Below are 16,040 nucleotides of genomic sequence, written 5' to 3' on the forward strand. Positions count from 1 at the left end.
AGTTGTAAATTTCTACCGTAGAGAGCATTCTAAGAATCTCTGGTGACTTCTTCCCATCAGGGGCTGGTTGGGAAGGTGTTGGAGTCGATTGTTAAGGATGGGGTTTCTAGCTACTTGGAGGTGCAAGAAAAAATAGGCCAAAGTCAGCACGATTTCCTTAAGGGAAAATCTTGCCTGACAAACCTGTTAGAATTCTTTGAGGAAATAACATGCAGGATAGACAAAGAAGAATTGGTGGATGTTGTGTGCTTGGAAGACCTTTGACAAGGTGACGAGGCTGCTTAACAAAATAACAAATACAACATGGTATTACAGGAAAGATAGTAGCACGGATAGAGCATTGGTTGTTTGGCAGGAAGAAGTGGGAATAAAGGGATTCTTTTCTGATTGGCTGCCACAGACTAGTGTTACTCAGCGGGGGTTAGTGTTGGGACCACTTCTCTTTATGTTATATGTCAATGATTTGAATGATGGATTTGATGGCTTTGTGGCCAAGTTTGCAGACAATACAAAGGTAGGTGGAGGGGCGGGTCATGATGAGAAAACAGGGAGGCTGTAGAAGGACTTAGGTTAAGAGAATGGGTAAAGAGGTAGTAGGTAAGAGTACAGTGTTGGGAAGTGTATGGGAAGAAGGAGTAAAAGTGTGGACTATTTCCTAAGTGCAGAGAAAATGCAAAGATCTGAGGTGCAAAGGGAATTGGAAGTCCTCGTGCAGGATTCTCTAAAGGTTCATTTGCAGGTTGAATAGGTAGTGAGGAAGGCAAATGCAATGTTAGCATTCATTTTGAGAGGACTAGAATATAAAAGCAAGTTTGTAATGCTGAGGCTTTATAAGGCACCGGTGAAGCCTCACCTGGAGTATTGTGGGAAATTTTGGGCCCCTTAATTAAGAAAGGAGGTTCACGAGAATGATTCCGAGATTGAAAGGCTTATCGTATCAGGAGTGAGTGATGGCTCTGGGCCTTTACTTGGTGGAGTTTGGAATGAAGGGTGAATCTTGCTGTGTCTTTGCAACTACATATCAATTAAATAAAAATATGCACATGAGAGATGGCCTTAACTGGTGTATTCACATTGCAGTGAAAGAGTGGCAGAGGGTCCGATGCACATGTATAGAAACCGTCCAGACGTAGTGTTAGAGGAATATATCCTTACATTACAATTACCCTTACATTAAATATATCTTTATATTACCCTTTAGATCAATGTAATATAAAACGGTATACGTACAAAACATTCAATTTCCCTTTTACAAGCCATATTCCAAATAAGCATGCTGCCACAATAATGGTCCATAACTAGCTTCCCTATACTACAGATTCATTCCTTTCGGTGGCACTGACAGCACCTCTGGTCCTGTGAGGTGACATCAGGTTTGGCAGCTGTCCTGTCAAAGACAAGGCTCTTGACTGCCAGTGTCACGTTGCTGTCAGTGACATGATGGTCACTGAGAGGCAAGTCTAGTGGCTATAAAGTATCCACCTTGTTGGATCAATCGACTTGGGTGTGTCCTGTATCTGGTCCACACGACGGTCCCGTGTCTGATCTCCAACATCCTCTGTGTACATCAGTGATCCAGCTCTCGTAGATATCCTACTGGTGTCCACTTGTCATGCACTGGGGCTTCTTGTCCAACCTTGAAACTCCTTGCTGATTTACTTGGCAACTGGCTGAACGGTTTATTCTGTACTTCTGTCTGGAGGTCTGGATTCAGGAGGTCTATTTGAGATCTCAGAACAGCTCATGAACAGCAATGCAGGTGTTTGATTTGTCGTCGCATGAACAGAGTTCCGATACACAAAAAGGATGTTGTCCACCTCGTGCTAAAGAAAAATGTCCTCCTTGTCATAGCTTTAATGTACTTCTTGAAGGTTTGGATAAATCTTTCAGCTAACCCAATTGCTGCTGGTTGGTGAGGAGCTGACTTGAAATGTCTGATGCCATTTTTCTTCATGAGCAGTCTGAATTCTTCTGACATGTATTGTGGTCCGTTGTCACTCACATTTCTCAGAGCGGAGACAGCCTTTGCTGAGGTGGTTGACTTCACTGGTTTGACCTCCGGCCACTTCGAATGAGCATCCACAGCAATCAGAAACATGGAGTCCATGAAAGGCCCAGCAAAGTCAAGATGTGCTTTTTACCACGGTGACTACAGCCACTCCTCCGGGTGTAACGGTGCCTATGGGTGTGCATTTTGAACATTTTGGCATCCCAAACAGCTTTTGGCCAAGTCTTTAATCTGTTTAATTATTCCCGGCCACCACACTTAGTTCCGGACGAGACTCTTCTTCTTGATTGTACCCAGCTGTCCTTCATGCAGATTCTCTAACACTCTGGTGCAGGTTAGAGGGAACCATACCTCAGTGTTCTTTGACATATAGACAGTAGGTCTCATCTCGCTGATGGTGATTTCATAGACCTTTGACAATTCCTTGTTTCTCTTTGTATTTCAGAATTTGTTATCAACAACTGGCCCACTTCTGCTGTGTCAGAGTACAAAGACTTTTCTTATTCAGTTACCGAAGGTGGAAGGCGTTATAAGCCATCAGTGCTGTGTTGTTTGATACCCTTGAACTCTATGTCATAAGTGTGTTCTCCTAGGAACAGTGCCCAACGTTGTAACCGGGTAGCAATCGTCACTGGAATCCCTTCCTGGGATTAAAAATGGACACAAGTGATCTGTCACTAGTGTAAACTTTTATCCGTAGAGGTAGTGGTGGAACTTCTTTATTACACATATTAGACTAACAGCCTCTCGGTCGATCTGTGTGTAGTTGCATTCTGCGCTCAACAGTGATCCTGAAGCAAATGCAATCGGGCATTCAGATCCACCTTTCATAATGTGTGACAAAGCGGCTCCAATGCCATCAGGGGATGCAACACACACCAGTCTGATGGGTGGGGATGGGTCATAGTGGGTGAGCAGTTCATTGTATGTTATTAGTCTCTTGGTTTCCTTGAATGTCTTTCTGACCATTCCCTCTTTGCTCCTGTCTATGACAGTGCATTCAGTGGGTGCAGCACTGTAGTAATGTTTAGGAGAAAACAGTGGGAGTAGTTTACAAGGCTCAAGTATAATCCGAGTTGTGACACTTCTTCGGCTTTGTGCCTGTAGCACTGCTTCAATCTTCTCTTGTGACTAATGGAAGCCCTGCTTGTCAATGATGTCCATGATATGAGATTTAATTCCTGAAAAACTCACATTTCTCTCTTTCTGCACAGAGACCATTCTGAGTCAGCCTGGTAAGCACTTTACCAAAGTTCTCTTCAATATTCTTGCCGGTCACAATGTTGTCATCAGGGTGACATTGTGTTCCTGAGACATCTTGGAGCATTTGGTCCGTTGCCCTTTGCCAAATTGCTGGAACTGATGTGATGCCAAAGATGAGACGTTAATACTGGAACAGTCCCTTGTGAGTGTTGATTGTGAGGAACTTCATGCTTGGCTCCTCAATCTCCATTTGCAGATAGGCTGGTGACAAATTAATCTTGGTAAACCTCTCCCTGCCTGCCGAAGATGTCAAAATGTCTTCTCTTCGTGGTAGGGGATACATCACAGTGTGTAACGCTGGGTTGGTACTCACGTTGAAATCCCCTCATACGCAAATGGCTCCAGCCTTCCCTTTCTTGATCACCAGGATAATAGGCGTGGCCCAACCCAACTGTTGCACTCAATTCCAGAAGCCTCCAAGCTCTGAAATTCCACATCCACTTTAGGACATAGTGCGTAAGGCACTGGATGCGCTTTATGGAATCTCGGTGTGTTGCTACTTCATCCAGTTCAATTCTGGCCTTCATGCCTTTGAATTTACCAATCCCCTTCTCAAACACATTCTCATAAGCATTAAGCAGCTGTGACAGTCTCTGGCTAGTGCCAGCTTTTGGGCTGCAGTTGCCTGTTGACACATTGAGAACTTTGTGTGCCAGTCTAGTTGGGTTTTTCTGAAACATTCATGTCTGAAAGTGCTGGCCCTTTCAGTACATAAAGCTCTAACAGCTGTGTTTGGCCTCCGTATGCCACATTCACTTCCAGTTAGCCTTTGGGAGACACTTTTTTGCTTGTGCAGGTCTTTAGTATCACTGAGGTCTTCTCTAATGGTATCTTAGAGAACAGTCTGTTGCAGTCAGCCTCTGAAATTATAGACAAAGCTGACCCTGTATTGAGCACCATTTTCAGTCTTACACCAGATACATCTACTGAGATCCATGTGATGTTGAGATTGGCTTTAGTAATGCATGACAGCTCACCTTTGTCAGACTCTGTGTTGTCTGATTCTGTTTCGCATTCGGTCACTTTATGTATTTGCTTAGTTTTGTGCTTGAAACTCCTCACTCGGTGTGGATTTTCTCGGTGCTTGTGCTTTTTGTCTGCCTTGCTCACTCTCTCTATGTGACCTTGTCTGTGACATTTCCTGTAAACCTTTTCTTTGAACCTACAGTCATTTGCATCCTGGGAGGATTTGCCACACACATTGGTAACATTTTTGGCTTTTTGCACCATTCAGGGACATTTTGTGCATTTCACATACTTTTTCTGTAGTTCTGCTGCATCCTTTGTTGCCATCTCTAACAATATTGCAATGGTCAATGCCCGTTCTAAGGTTAGGTCTCTTTTGAATGCTTTGACTATGCATATCATATTACGCCTATCCCTTAATACATCAGAAAATCCATCTCTAAAGTCACAGTACTGGGAAAGTTTGCACAGTTCTGCAATATATTCAGAAATGGTTTCATCCTTTGACTCATTCCTTTCGTAAAATCTAAATCTCTCAGCTACTGCAGTGGTTTAGGGCTCAAGTGATTTTGTAAAATTGTAACAACTGGGAACTGAGCACAATATTGCAAGTGTGGTCTAACCAGGGTGTTATAGAGCTGTAACGCTACCTCGTAGCTCCTGAGTAATGAAGTCCAGCACACCATACAACTTAACCACCCTCTCAACTTGTGCGGCAACTTTGAGGGATCAATGGAAATTGACCTCAAGATCCATCCATCTGTTCCTCCACACTGCTAAGTATCCTTCAAATTCAACCTTCCAAAATTATTTAAGTGAATCAAGTGATTCTAAGAGAGAGGATTTGCAAGTATTTGGAGAAGCATTGTCCGATTAGGGATAGTCAGTAATGCTTTGTGAGAGGCCTCAAGAGCCTGACTGAATTCATTGAGGAAGTGACATTGATGAAGATAGAACAGGGTTTATGGATTTGAGTAAAGTGTTTGATAAGACTCATTCAGAAAGTCAGGAGGCAAGGAATCCAGGGAATCTTGGGTGTGTGGATCCAGACTGGCTTGCCCAATAAAGGCAAAGTGGTTGTAGATGGAATGTATCAGTGACCAGTGTTGTTTTAGTATCCCTGCTCTTTGTGATTTTCATAAATTATTTGGATGAGGAAGTGGAAGGGAGGGATAGTAAGTTTGCCAATGACATTAATGTTGGTGGAGTTGTGGATAGTGTAGAAGGTTATCATAGATTACAATGGGACATTGACAAGAGCTGGGCTGAAAAGTAGCAGATGGAGTTCAAACTGGAGAAGTTTGGAAAGTCGAATTTGAAGGCAGAATACAGGGGCAATGGCAGGATTCTGTGTGGAAGAACAGACGGATTTTAGGGTCCATGTCCACAGATCCCTCGAAGTTTCCACTCAAGTTGAGTGGGTGGTTAGTGTGTTGGCCTTCTTTGGTTGGAAGAATGAGTTCAAGAGCTACGAATAGAGGCTCTACAGAACTCTGGGTAGACCACACTTGCAAAATTCTGATTGGTTCTGTAGAAGTTTTGGAGAGGATGCAGAAGAGATTCACCAGGATGCTGCTTGGATTAGAAAACATGTCTTATGAAGGGCCCCTTATCTATGAAAGGACGTTTTCGCACGGGAGAGGGTCCAGAGGAGGTTCACAAGAGTGAGCCCAGGAATGAAAGGGTTAACAGATGAGGACTGTGCGATGGCTCTGGGCATGTGCTTGCTGGAGTTTAGAAGAATGAAGAGGGATCTCATTGAAATCTATCAAATATTGAAAGGCCTAGACAGACTGGATATGCAGAGGAAGTTTTCTATAGTGGGGGAGTTGATAGGTCCAAGATAGGTTGAGAGAACTAGGGCTTTTCTCTTGACTTGATAGAGGTATACAAGATGATAAAAAGAACAGATTGAGTGGATAGCCAAGACTTTTTACCTGTTCAGAAATGGCCAATACAAGAGGGCATAATCTTAAGGAGACTGGGGGAAAGTACGGTGGGGGGGGGGGGGGGGGCAAATGTTAGAGGAAGATTCGTTACACAGGGAGCACTGAGTGCATGGAACATCCTGCCGGAGGTGGTGGAGCAGGCACATGAGGGGGCATTTAAGGAATTCTTAGATAGGCACTTGGATGATAGAAAAATAAAGGGCTATGTGGGAGGGAATGGCTAGATTGATTAAAAGGTCGGCACAACATTGTAGGCTGTACTTTGCTGTTGTGTTCTGTGTTCTACTTCCTGGCTAGCCCTGGGGATTAACTATCCTAATGTTTTTCAATAGTTCCAGCACATTCACGTTACTAACACTGACACACTCCTGCGTATCAGCTTGTCCTCACAAATGGCACGGTCCCTCTCACTGGTGAAACATATTCAGTAAGGACCTCTCCATCTTCTCCGACCCCAGACACACGTTTCCCCTTCCATCCCTGAGCAGACCTGCCCTCACTCTAGTTATCCTCCTGCTCTTCAGGTTAAAATCGAGGTAAGTGAAGGTGGCCTTGAGATATTGCTTCGCAAGATCAAATATGGAGGATGCGTCAAATCTGTCCGTAACCCCAGTAAATAAACTACAAAGACACTGGCAGCCCATGTTTCTTTATTGGAAGTGTAAATAATACTCATTGTTAGAGTTGGTTAAGGAGGGCCAGTGCATGAGGGTCCAGTCTGCAGGTAATAATCACTTAAAAAAGGAGAGACCGAGCCTGGTCTTTTAACCTTGAGACAGTAGTGACACCCCAAGGATGAGTTGGGGAAATGAGAGCGTGGCTGCATTAAAGGACTTACCTTCTTTTACGATTTCTATCACGTCGTCAGCATTAAAGCTAAGTTCATCTGTGTCCTGAGCGTCGTATGCATACAGCGCCTTGCACTGTGGTACCTGAGGCTTGGGCTTGGGCTGGGGCTTTGGCCGGCCTCCTGCAGGGGGTGGCCGATTTGTCATCTGCCTGTGCGCCCTAAAGCAAAGCAAAACAGAAAGGCTGGGGTTGCTGCTCTCCGCACTGAGCCTCCACTTGTGAGAATGAAAGACGAGGGAAGGAACGACTCCAGATCTAGAGTGTCCAAGCTCTTTGCCACCCACCCTCCATAAGAGATTTAAGTAATATGCCCAGTCGTTTCCAAAGGTCTCCAGCAACTCCTAGACCACAGCTGGAGACAACGTGGTGGAGGTGCCCTGATCTGTAGTGAGTCAGTAGGCACAATTACAAACTGCAAGCAGAACTGCTTGAGTTTGGCTTTGTTATATTCAACTGTGGCAAAGGGTTTGGACACTCCAGTTGCAAACAATCAGCAACAATCTACACAGAAAGCAAGTCTCTAGTGTGACCAAGTCCCAAAGCATGAAGCCTTTGACTAAAAGCATTTTGGACTGTATTATATTTGACCAATCCCAACTCCAGCTCCACCTCTTCTCACAACTCCCTGAATACTTCCACCGGAGCAATTCTTGATCCTTGTTGTTCCTTTCAACCCCCTCCACACCCAGACATGTTCTGACACACTCAAGCCTCCCAAAAGCTTCCATTTTCTCACTCCTAACATTGACACTGATATCTGAAGCTTCCTGTGGAATTGTTAATGTCCTCTTTAAACACAAAAAGTAAACTTTCCTTCAACTGCTGAATCGAGGTTCTACTGTCTTATTTACTATTAATATTAATCGGCGCTGTTTGTGCAAATTGATGCAAGTATTTTTTTCCCTTCCCATGCATGTCCATTTTCTCAACCTGGTCTAATACCAGAGGGCAGGCATTGACGGTGAGAGATCAAAGGGAATGTGAGGAAAGGTGGTGGATGATGGCAGAGGCAAACACAGCAGAGGCTTTTAAGAGAGGCACATGAATATGAAGAAAATGGAGGGATATGGACATTGTGTAGGTAGGAGGGATTCGTTTTTATTTTTAAAATTTACTTTTAGCTACAACACTGTGTGCCGTACTGTTCTATGTTCTATTTTATTAATAAGTTCACCTGAAAACAGTGTAAACCTAGAGACTAAGCTTTCTGTGGGAGAAACAGTTCCTTCCAGCCCACACAAAGTAAACCTGTAGTCTTTTACATTCATCTTAACCTTCAGTTTCCTGGGGGGAGCCTGAATAACGTTATGCTTGATGCATCACGCCAATAAATACTGCATTACCAGGGCAAAACTAAGAAGGACATTTGTCTGACATTACAGAACCAATCTCTAGTACTTTTCTCATGTTACATTTAAGACCTCATGGTTTTTATTTAAAGGAAGCTGGGTAGAGGAGGAAGAGTACTGTTAAACTAAACTCACACATTCTCCATCTCCTCTACAAGTGATCATATTGTTGATGATTGCTACTACTGATATTAGTGTTTCATTAACATCAGAAATATTGCTCTTCTATTCTCCTGGCTGTCTAACGTAGCATCAAAATTGATGTCACCATTAGAAATTCGACCTTTGATCAACAATCAAACTGCTGCACAATTGTAAGTATTAATTTGGAAAAAAGAGCAGAATTTATCCCTGAAGCACAGCACCCAAACCACCACCCAATTACATCATTCTTCACTCACTTTCCTTCACTTGGTCGCATCCCTCCAGTGCGGTTACTATAAAAAGGAAGAGATTTTAATATACACATGCACACTCCTGTAACTGCTGTAAGTTAATACAGCAAAACTAACGAGACAAAAATCTCCCAGCCTACATCCGTGCCCAGTGACAACTGTCAAACACCTCCTCTTACTTACCTCTTGAACAGGACACCACGAAGCAGCACTGGGTTATTGTCTCTCACACCATCACCAGTCTTATTAACTCTGGGCATCTCCCATCCACTGCAACCAATCTCAGTTCCCAGCACCCCACACCTCCTGTTTCTACCTCCTACCCAAGATCCACAAACCTGCCTGTCCAGGTAGACCCATTGTCTCAGCTTGCTCCTGCCCCACTGAACTCATTTCTGCATACCGTGACTCAGCTTTATCCCCTCTGGTTCGGTCCCTTCCTACCCACGTCCGTGACACTTCACACACTCTGGATCTTTACAATGATTTCAAGTTCTCTGGCCCCAAGCGTCTTATTTTCACTATGGATTTCAGTCCCTATACACCTCCATCCCCCACCAGGAAGGGCTCAAAGCCCTCCGTTTCTTTTTGGACACCAAACCTAACCAGTTCTCCTCCACCCCCACTCTCCTCCGTCTGGCGGAACTGGTCCTCAATCTCAATAATTTCTCCTTTGCCTCCTCCCACTTCTTTCAAACAAAAGGTATAGCCATGGGCACTCGCATGGCTCCCAGCTACGCCTGCCTGTTTGTCAGCTACATGAACCAGTCTATGTTCCAAGCCTGCACTAGTTTCACTCCCCAATTTTTCCTACACTACACAGACGCTGCTTCCTGCACATATGTAGAACTCATTGAGTTCTTCCACTTCCACTCTGCCCTCAAATTTACCAGGCCCACTTCTGACACCTCCCTTATCTTTCTGTCTCTGGAGACAGCTTATCTACCGGTATCTATTATAAACCCACGGACTCTCACAGCTACCTCTTCCTACCCTGTTACTTGTAAAAAAACATGCCATCCCCTTCTTTCAATTCCCCCGTCTCCATCACATCTGCTCTCAAGATGAGGCTTTTCATTCCAGAATGAAGGAGATGTCCTCCTTCTTTAAAGAGAGGGGCTTCCCTTTCTCCAACATCAATGCTGTATTCAACCACATCTCTTCCACTTCATGCACGTCTACCCTCACGTCATCATCCCGCCACCCTACCAGTACTCCACCTGCCTCCGTATCCAGCGCGTCATTCTCCATAACTTCCGCCATCTCCAACGGGATTCGACCACCAAGCACGCTCCTCCCCCCCCCCCCCCCCCCCCACACAACTTTCTGCTTTCCGCGGGGATCGCTCCCTATGTGACTCCCTTGTCCATTCGTCCCTCCCCACTGATACTGGCACTTATCCTTGCAAGCAGAACAAGTGCTACGTCTGCCCTTACACCTCCTCCCTCACTACCACTCAGGACCCAAAACAGTCCTTCCAAGTGAGTGACACTTCACCTGTAGGAGTCATCTGCTGTATCTGGTGCTCCCGGTGTGGCTTCCTGTATATCGACATAGAGTGGGAGACTGCTTCACTGAGCACCTACACTCTGCCCGCCAGAAAAAACGGGATCTCCCACTGGCCACCAATTTTAATTCCACTTCCCATTCCCATTCGGACATGTCAATCTATGGCCTCCTCTACCGTCGCAATGAGGCTACACTCAAGTTGGAAAAGCAACACCTAATATTCCATCTGGCAGTCTCCAAACTGATGGCATGAACATTGATTTCTTGAACTTCCTGTAATGCCCCCCCCTCACCGCTCTCCATTCCATCTTCTTATCTCCTTACCAGCCCATCACCTCCCTCTGGTGCTCCTCCCCCTTCTCTTTCTTCTCTCCTCACCTACTAGACTCCCCCTTCTCCAGCCCTGTATCTCTTTTACCAATCAACTTCCCAGCTCTTTACTTCACCCCTCCCATTTCCACCAGTCACCCTGTGTTTCTCCTCCCCTCCCCCATACCTTCTAATCCTGACCCTTCCTCTCTTTTTACCCTTCAGTCCTGATGAAAGGTCATGGCCTGAAACGTCGACTACACTCTTTTCCATAGATGCTGCCTGGCCTAACAACTTCCTCTGGCATTCTGTGTGTGTTGTTTGGATTTCCAGCAATCTGCAGATTTCCTCTTGTTTGTGATGAGACAAAAATATCTTTCTATTAAAGATTCTCTCATCATTGCTACTAACTGGATTAATTTAACATGAGGGTTCTAAAGATGACTTTCACCGATTTCAGACTCTCTCAGTCTAGCAGCGGTACCAATGGAGTACAGCAGCAGGGGGCGCAATTCTTCCACTTGTGGCTGGGACAGGATAAAGTCTGTACTGATGCCAGTGACATTGGTAAAAGTTAGTTCCAAGAGTCTGCAGGACAGGAAGAGGGGGAAACACTAGTGTCTACCCTCCTGGTACCAGGAGTAAACCGGCTCGTATGAATGATGACATTGTTCACTGAAACTCATTTCCTCCTCAAGGCAATTTGAGGGTATGGGGTGGGAGATGAGTCTGTGCTTTGATAACAGGTTTTGTTCCACATATCACATTTCGATGTTGCAGAAGCTCTCATCTGTATCGCAGATCCCACAGCATGAGGGGTCTTCACTGGGCAGGACAGTGACACAGAGATACTGTGGTGACAGGAAAGGAACACACACAAAATGCTGGAGGAACTCAGCAGGTCAGGCAGCATCCATGGAAGAGAGTAAACAGTTGATGTTTTGCCCTTCATCAGGACTGAGAAGGAAGGGAAAAGATGCCAGAATGAAAAAGTGGGGGAGGGGAAGGAGGCTCCCTTCTGGTTGGAGAAGAAGAAATCTTACAGGAGAGGAAGTGGACCGGGGAGAAAGGGAAGGAGAATGGGACCTGGGGGAAATAATAGGCAGGTGAGAAGGGAAAGGTCAGAGTGGGGAATGAGGAGGAAAGTTTGTTCATCGGAAGGAGAAATCAATGTTCATGCCATCAAGTTGGAGGCTACCAGACAGAATATAAGGTGTTGTTCCTCCACCCCAAGAGTGGCCTCATCTTGGCACAATAGGAGGCCATCGACCGACATGTTAGAATGGGAATGGGAAATAAAACGTTTGGCCACCGGGGCCCTGCTTGTGGCGGATGGTGCGGGGGTGCTCGACGAAGTGGTCCCTCAACTCACGGCAGTCTCATTAACGGAGTGGAGGCTGCATCGGGAATGTCGACAGAGGCTGCCACAGTTTGCAGAGAAGCAGGTATACCCCAGGGATGGAGAGAGCACCTGCGAGTATTCAACACTTGGTGTGCAGAGGTTTCTACATCAGCTCGAGTCTCTCCCATAAGTGGGATCCTAACACATTCAACGGTGCAGCAAGATGCAATCAGAAGCCGTGGATGCCCCCAGAGTCAGGAAAAGGGAGCAGGAGCTCTTACCCTGCAGCTCCCTGCTCAGGCACATTCAAGAAATCCAGGTTATTTTGGGCGCGGACATTCCTGTCTCTGAGCTGAGTGCCCGGTCTTGGCAAAGCCGGTCGTCCTGTCGCTGCTGTGTTCTGGTGGGGGGTTCGCTGGGTGGCTCGGTTGCTTACAGGTTGCCGTTGTGAGCTGTTCTGCGGACCCTTGAGGACCCCGTTCTGGTGGAATCCTTGGAACAAAAGACAATGAGAGGAACCAGTTAACGTCATGTACAAAATAAACACTATGATTGTCACCCCAACTCTAAACTCCTTTGCTAGACAAAAACATTTTAAACGGTATCTGTAAACATGCTTCATAAAGCCTCAAACAACGTTGTTTTAAATACTTAGTGAATTCTCCCCGGGATATGGAATAGTACATCACAGTACAGGCCCTTTGGCCCATAATGATGTGCTGATCCTTTAAACGACTCCATGTTAAAACTACCACCATCAAACATACGATCTCCCCACCCTGAGGACACACCACCATCAAACATACCATCTCCCCACCATCAAACATACCATCTCCCCACCCTGAGGACACACCACCATCAAACATACCATCTCCCCACCCTGAGGACACACCATCATCAAACATACCATCTCCCCATCATCAAACATACCGCCTCCCCACCCTGAGGACATCACCATCATCAAACATACCATCTCCCCATCATCAAACATACCACCTCCCCACCCTGAGGACATCACCATCATCAAACATACCATCTCCCCATCATCAAACATACCACCTCCCCACCCTGAGGACATCACCATCATCAAACATACCATCTCCCCACCATCAAACATACCATCTCCCCACCCTGAGGACACACCATAATCAAACATACCATCTCCCCACCATCAAACATACCACCTCCCCACCCTGAGGACACACCATCATCAAACTTACCACCTCCCCATCATCAAACATACCATCTCCCCACCCTGAGGACATCACCATCATCAAACATACCATCTCCCCACCATCAAACATACCATCTCCCCACCCTGAGGACACACCACCATCAAACATACCATCTCCCCGCGCTGAGGACACACCACCATCAAACATACCATCTCCCCACCCTGAGGACACACCACCATCAAACATACCATCTCCCCACCCTGAGGACACACCATCATCAAACATACCATCTCCCCATCATCAAACATACCACCTCCACACCCTGAGGACACACCATCATCAAACATACCATCTCCCCACCATCAAACATACCATCTCCCCACCCTGAGGACACACCACCATCAAACATACCATCTCCCCACCCTGAGGACACACCACCATCAAACATACCATCTCCCCAACCTGAGGACACACCACCATCAAACATACCACCTCCCCACCCTGAGGACACACCACCATCAAACATACCATCTCCCCAACCTGAGGACATATCACCATCAAACATACCACCTCCCCACCCTGAGGACACACCACCATCAAACATACCATCTCCCCACCCTGAGGACACACCACCATCAAACATACCATCTCCCCATCATCAAACATACCACCTCCCCACCCTGAGGACACACCACCATCAAACATACCATCTCCCCACCCTGAGGACACACCACCATCAAACATACCATCTCCCCATCATCAAACATACCATCTCCCCACCCTGAGGACACACCACCATCAAACATACCATCTCCCCACCCTGAGGACATATCACCATCAAACATACCACCTCCCCACCCTGAGGACACACCACCATCAAACATACCATCTCCCCACCATCAAACATACCATTTCCCCACCCTGAGGACACACCATCATCAAACATACCACCTCCCCACCATCAAACATACCATCTTCCCACCCTGTGGACACACCACCATCAAACATACCATCTCCCCATCATCAAACATACCATCTCCCCACCCTGAGGACACACCACCATCAAACATACCACCTCCCCACCCTGAGGACACACCATCATCAAACATACCATCTCCCCACCCTGAGGACACACCACCATCAAACATACCATCTCCCCAACCTGAGGACATATCACCATCAAACATACCATCTCCCCACCCTGAGGACACACCACCATCAAACATACCATCTCCCCATCATCAAACATACCATCTCCCCACCCTGAGGACACACCACTATCAAACATACCAACTCCCCACCCTGAGGACACACCATCATCAAACATACCATCTCCCCACCCTGAGGACACACCACCATCAAACATACCATCTCCCCACCCTGAGGACATATCACCATCAAACATACCATCTCCCCATCATCAAACATACCATCTCCCCACCCTGAGGACACACCATCATCAAACATACCATCTCCCCACCATCAAACATACCATCGCCCCACCCTGAGGACACACCACCATCAAACATACCATCTCCCCATCATCAAACATATCATCTCCCCACCCTGAGGACACACCACCATCAAACATAGCATCTCCCCACCATCAAACATATCATCTCCCCACCCTGAGGACACATCACCATCATCAAACATACCATCTCCCCACCCTGAGGACACACCACCATCAAACATACCATCTCCCCATCATCAAACATATCATCTCCCCACCCTGAGGACACACCACCATCAAACATACCATCTCCCCACCATCAAACATACCATTTCCCCACCCTGAGGACATACCACCATCAAACATACCATCTCCCCATCATGAAACATATCATCTCCCCACCCTGAGGACACACCACCATCAAACATACCATCTCCCCACCATCAAACATATCATCTCCCCAACCTGAGGACACACCACCATCAAACATACCATCTCCCCACCATCAAACATATCATCTCCCCACCCTGAGGACACATCACCATCATCAAACATACCATCTCTCCACCCTGAGGACACATCACCATCAAACATACCATCTCCCCACCCTGAGGACACACCATCAACAAACATACCATCTCCCCACCCTGAGGACACATCACCATCAAACATACCATCTCCCCACCCTGAGGACACACCATCATCAAACATACCATCTCCCCATCATCAAACATACCACCTCCCCACCCTGAGGACACACCACCATCAAACATACCACCTCCCCACCCTGAGGACACACCATCATCAAACATACCATCTCCCCATCATCAAACATACCACCTCCCCACCCTGAGGACATCACCATCATCAAACATACCATCTCCCCACCATCAAACATACCATCTCCCCACCCTGAGGACACACCATCATCAAACATACCATCTCCCCATCATCAAACATACCACCTCCCCACCCTGAGGACATCACCATCATCAAACATACCATCTCCCCACCATCAAACATACCATCTCCCCACCATCAAACATACCATCTCCCCACCCTGAGGTCACACCATCATCAAACATACCATCTCCCCACCATCAAACATACCATCTCCCCACCCTGAGGACATATCACCATCAAACATACCATCTCCCCACCCTGAGGACACACCACCATCAAACATACCATCTCCCCACCCTGAGGACATATCACCATCAAACATACATTCTCCCCATCATCAAACATACCATCTCCCCACCCTGAGGACACACCATCATCAAACATACCATCTCCCCACCATCAAACATACCATCGCCCCACCCTGAGGACACACCACCATCAAACATACCATCTCCCCATCATCAAACATATCATCTCCCCACCCTGAGGACACACCACCATCAAACATAGCATCTCCCCACCATCAAACATATCATCTCCCCACCCTGAGGACACATCACCATCATCAAA

General features: G+C 46.5%; 1 protein-coding gene across 2 annotated transcripts in view; it reads right to left on the minus strand.

Moving 5' to 3' along the window:
* Window positions 1–16,040, minus strand: part of myo1ea (myosin IEa) — a 221,810-nt gene that overhangs the window by 1,632 nt on the left and 204,138 nt on the right. The window contains exons 26-28 of one of the 2 annotated variants that reach the window (XM_073032933.1): window positions 12,221–12,431; window positions 8,786–8,821; window positions 7,025–7,194 (exon numbers count right to left, since the gene is read on the minus strand). In XM_073032933.1, coding sequence (XP_072889034.1) covers window positions 7,025–7,194; window positions 8,786–8,821; window positions 12,221–12,431 — 417 coding nt within the window. The remainder of the gene's footprint in view (window positions 1–7,024; window positions 7,195–8,785; window positions 8,822–12,220; window positions 12,432–16,040) is intronic. The other variant, XM_073032934.1, reaches the window with a different exon arrangement.

Source organism: Hemitrygon akajei, chromosome 30 (assembly GCF_048418815.1).
Source record: "Hemitrygon akajei chromosome 30, sHemAka1.3, whole genome shotgun sequence".
Classification (NCBI taxonomy): Eukaryota; Metazoa; Chordata; class Chondrichthyes; order Myliobatiformes; family Dasyatidae; genus Hemitrygon; species Hemitrygon akajei.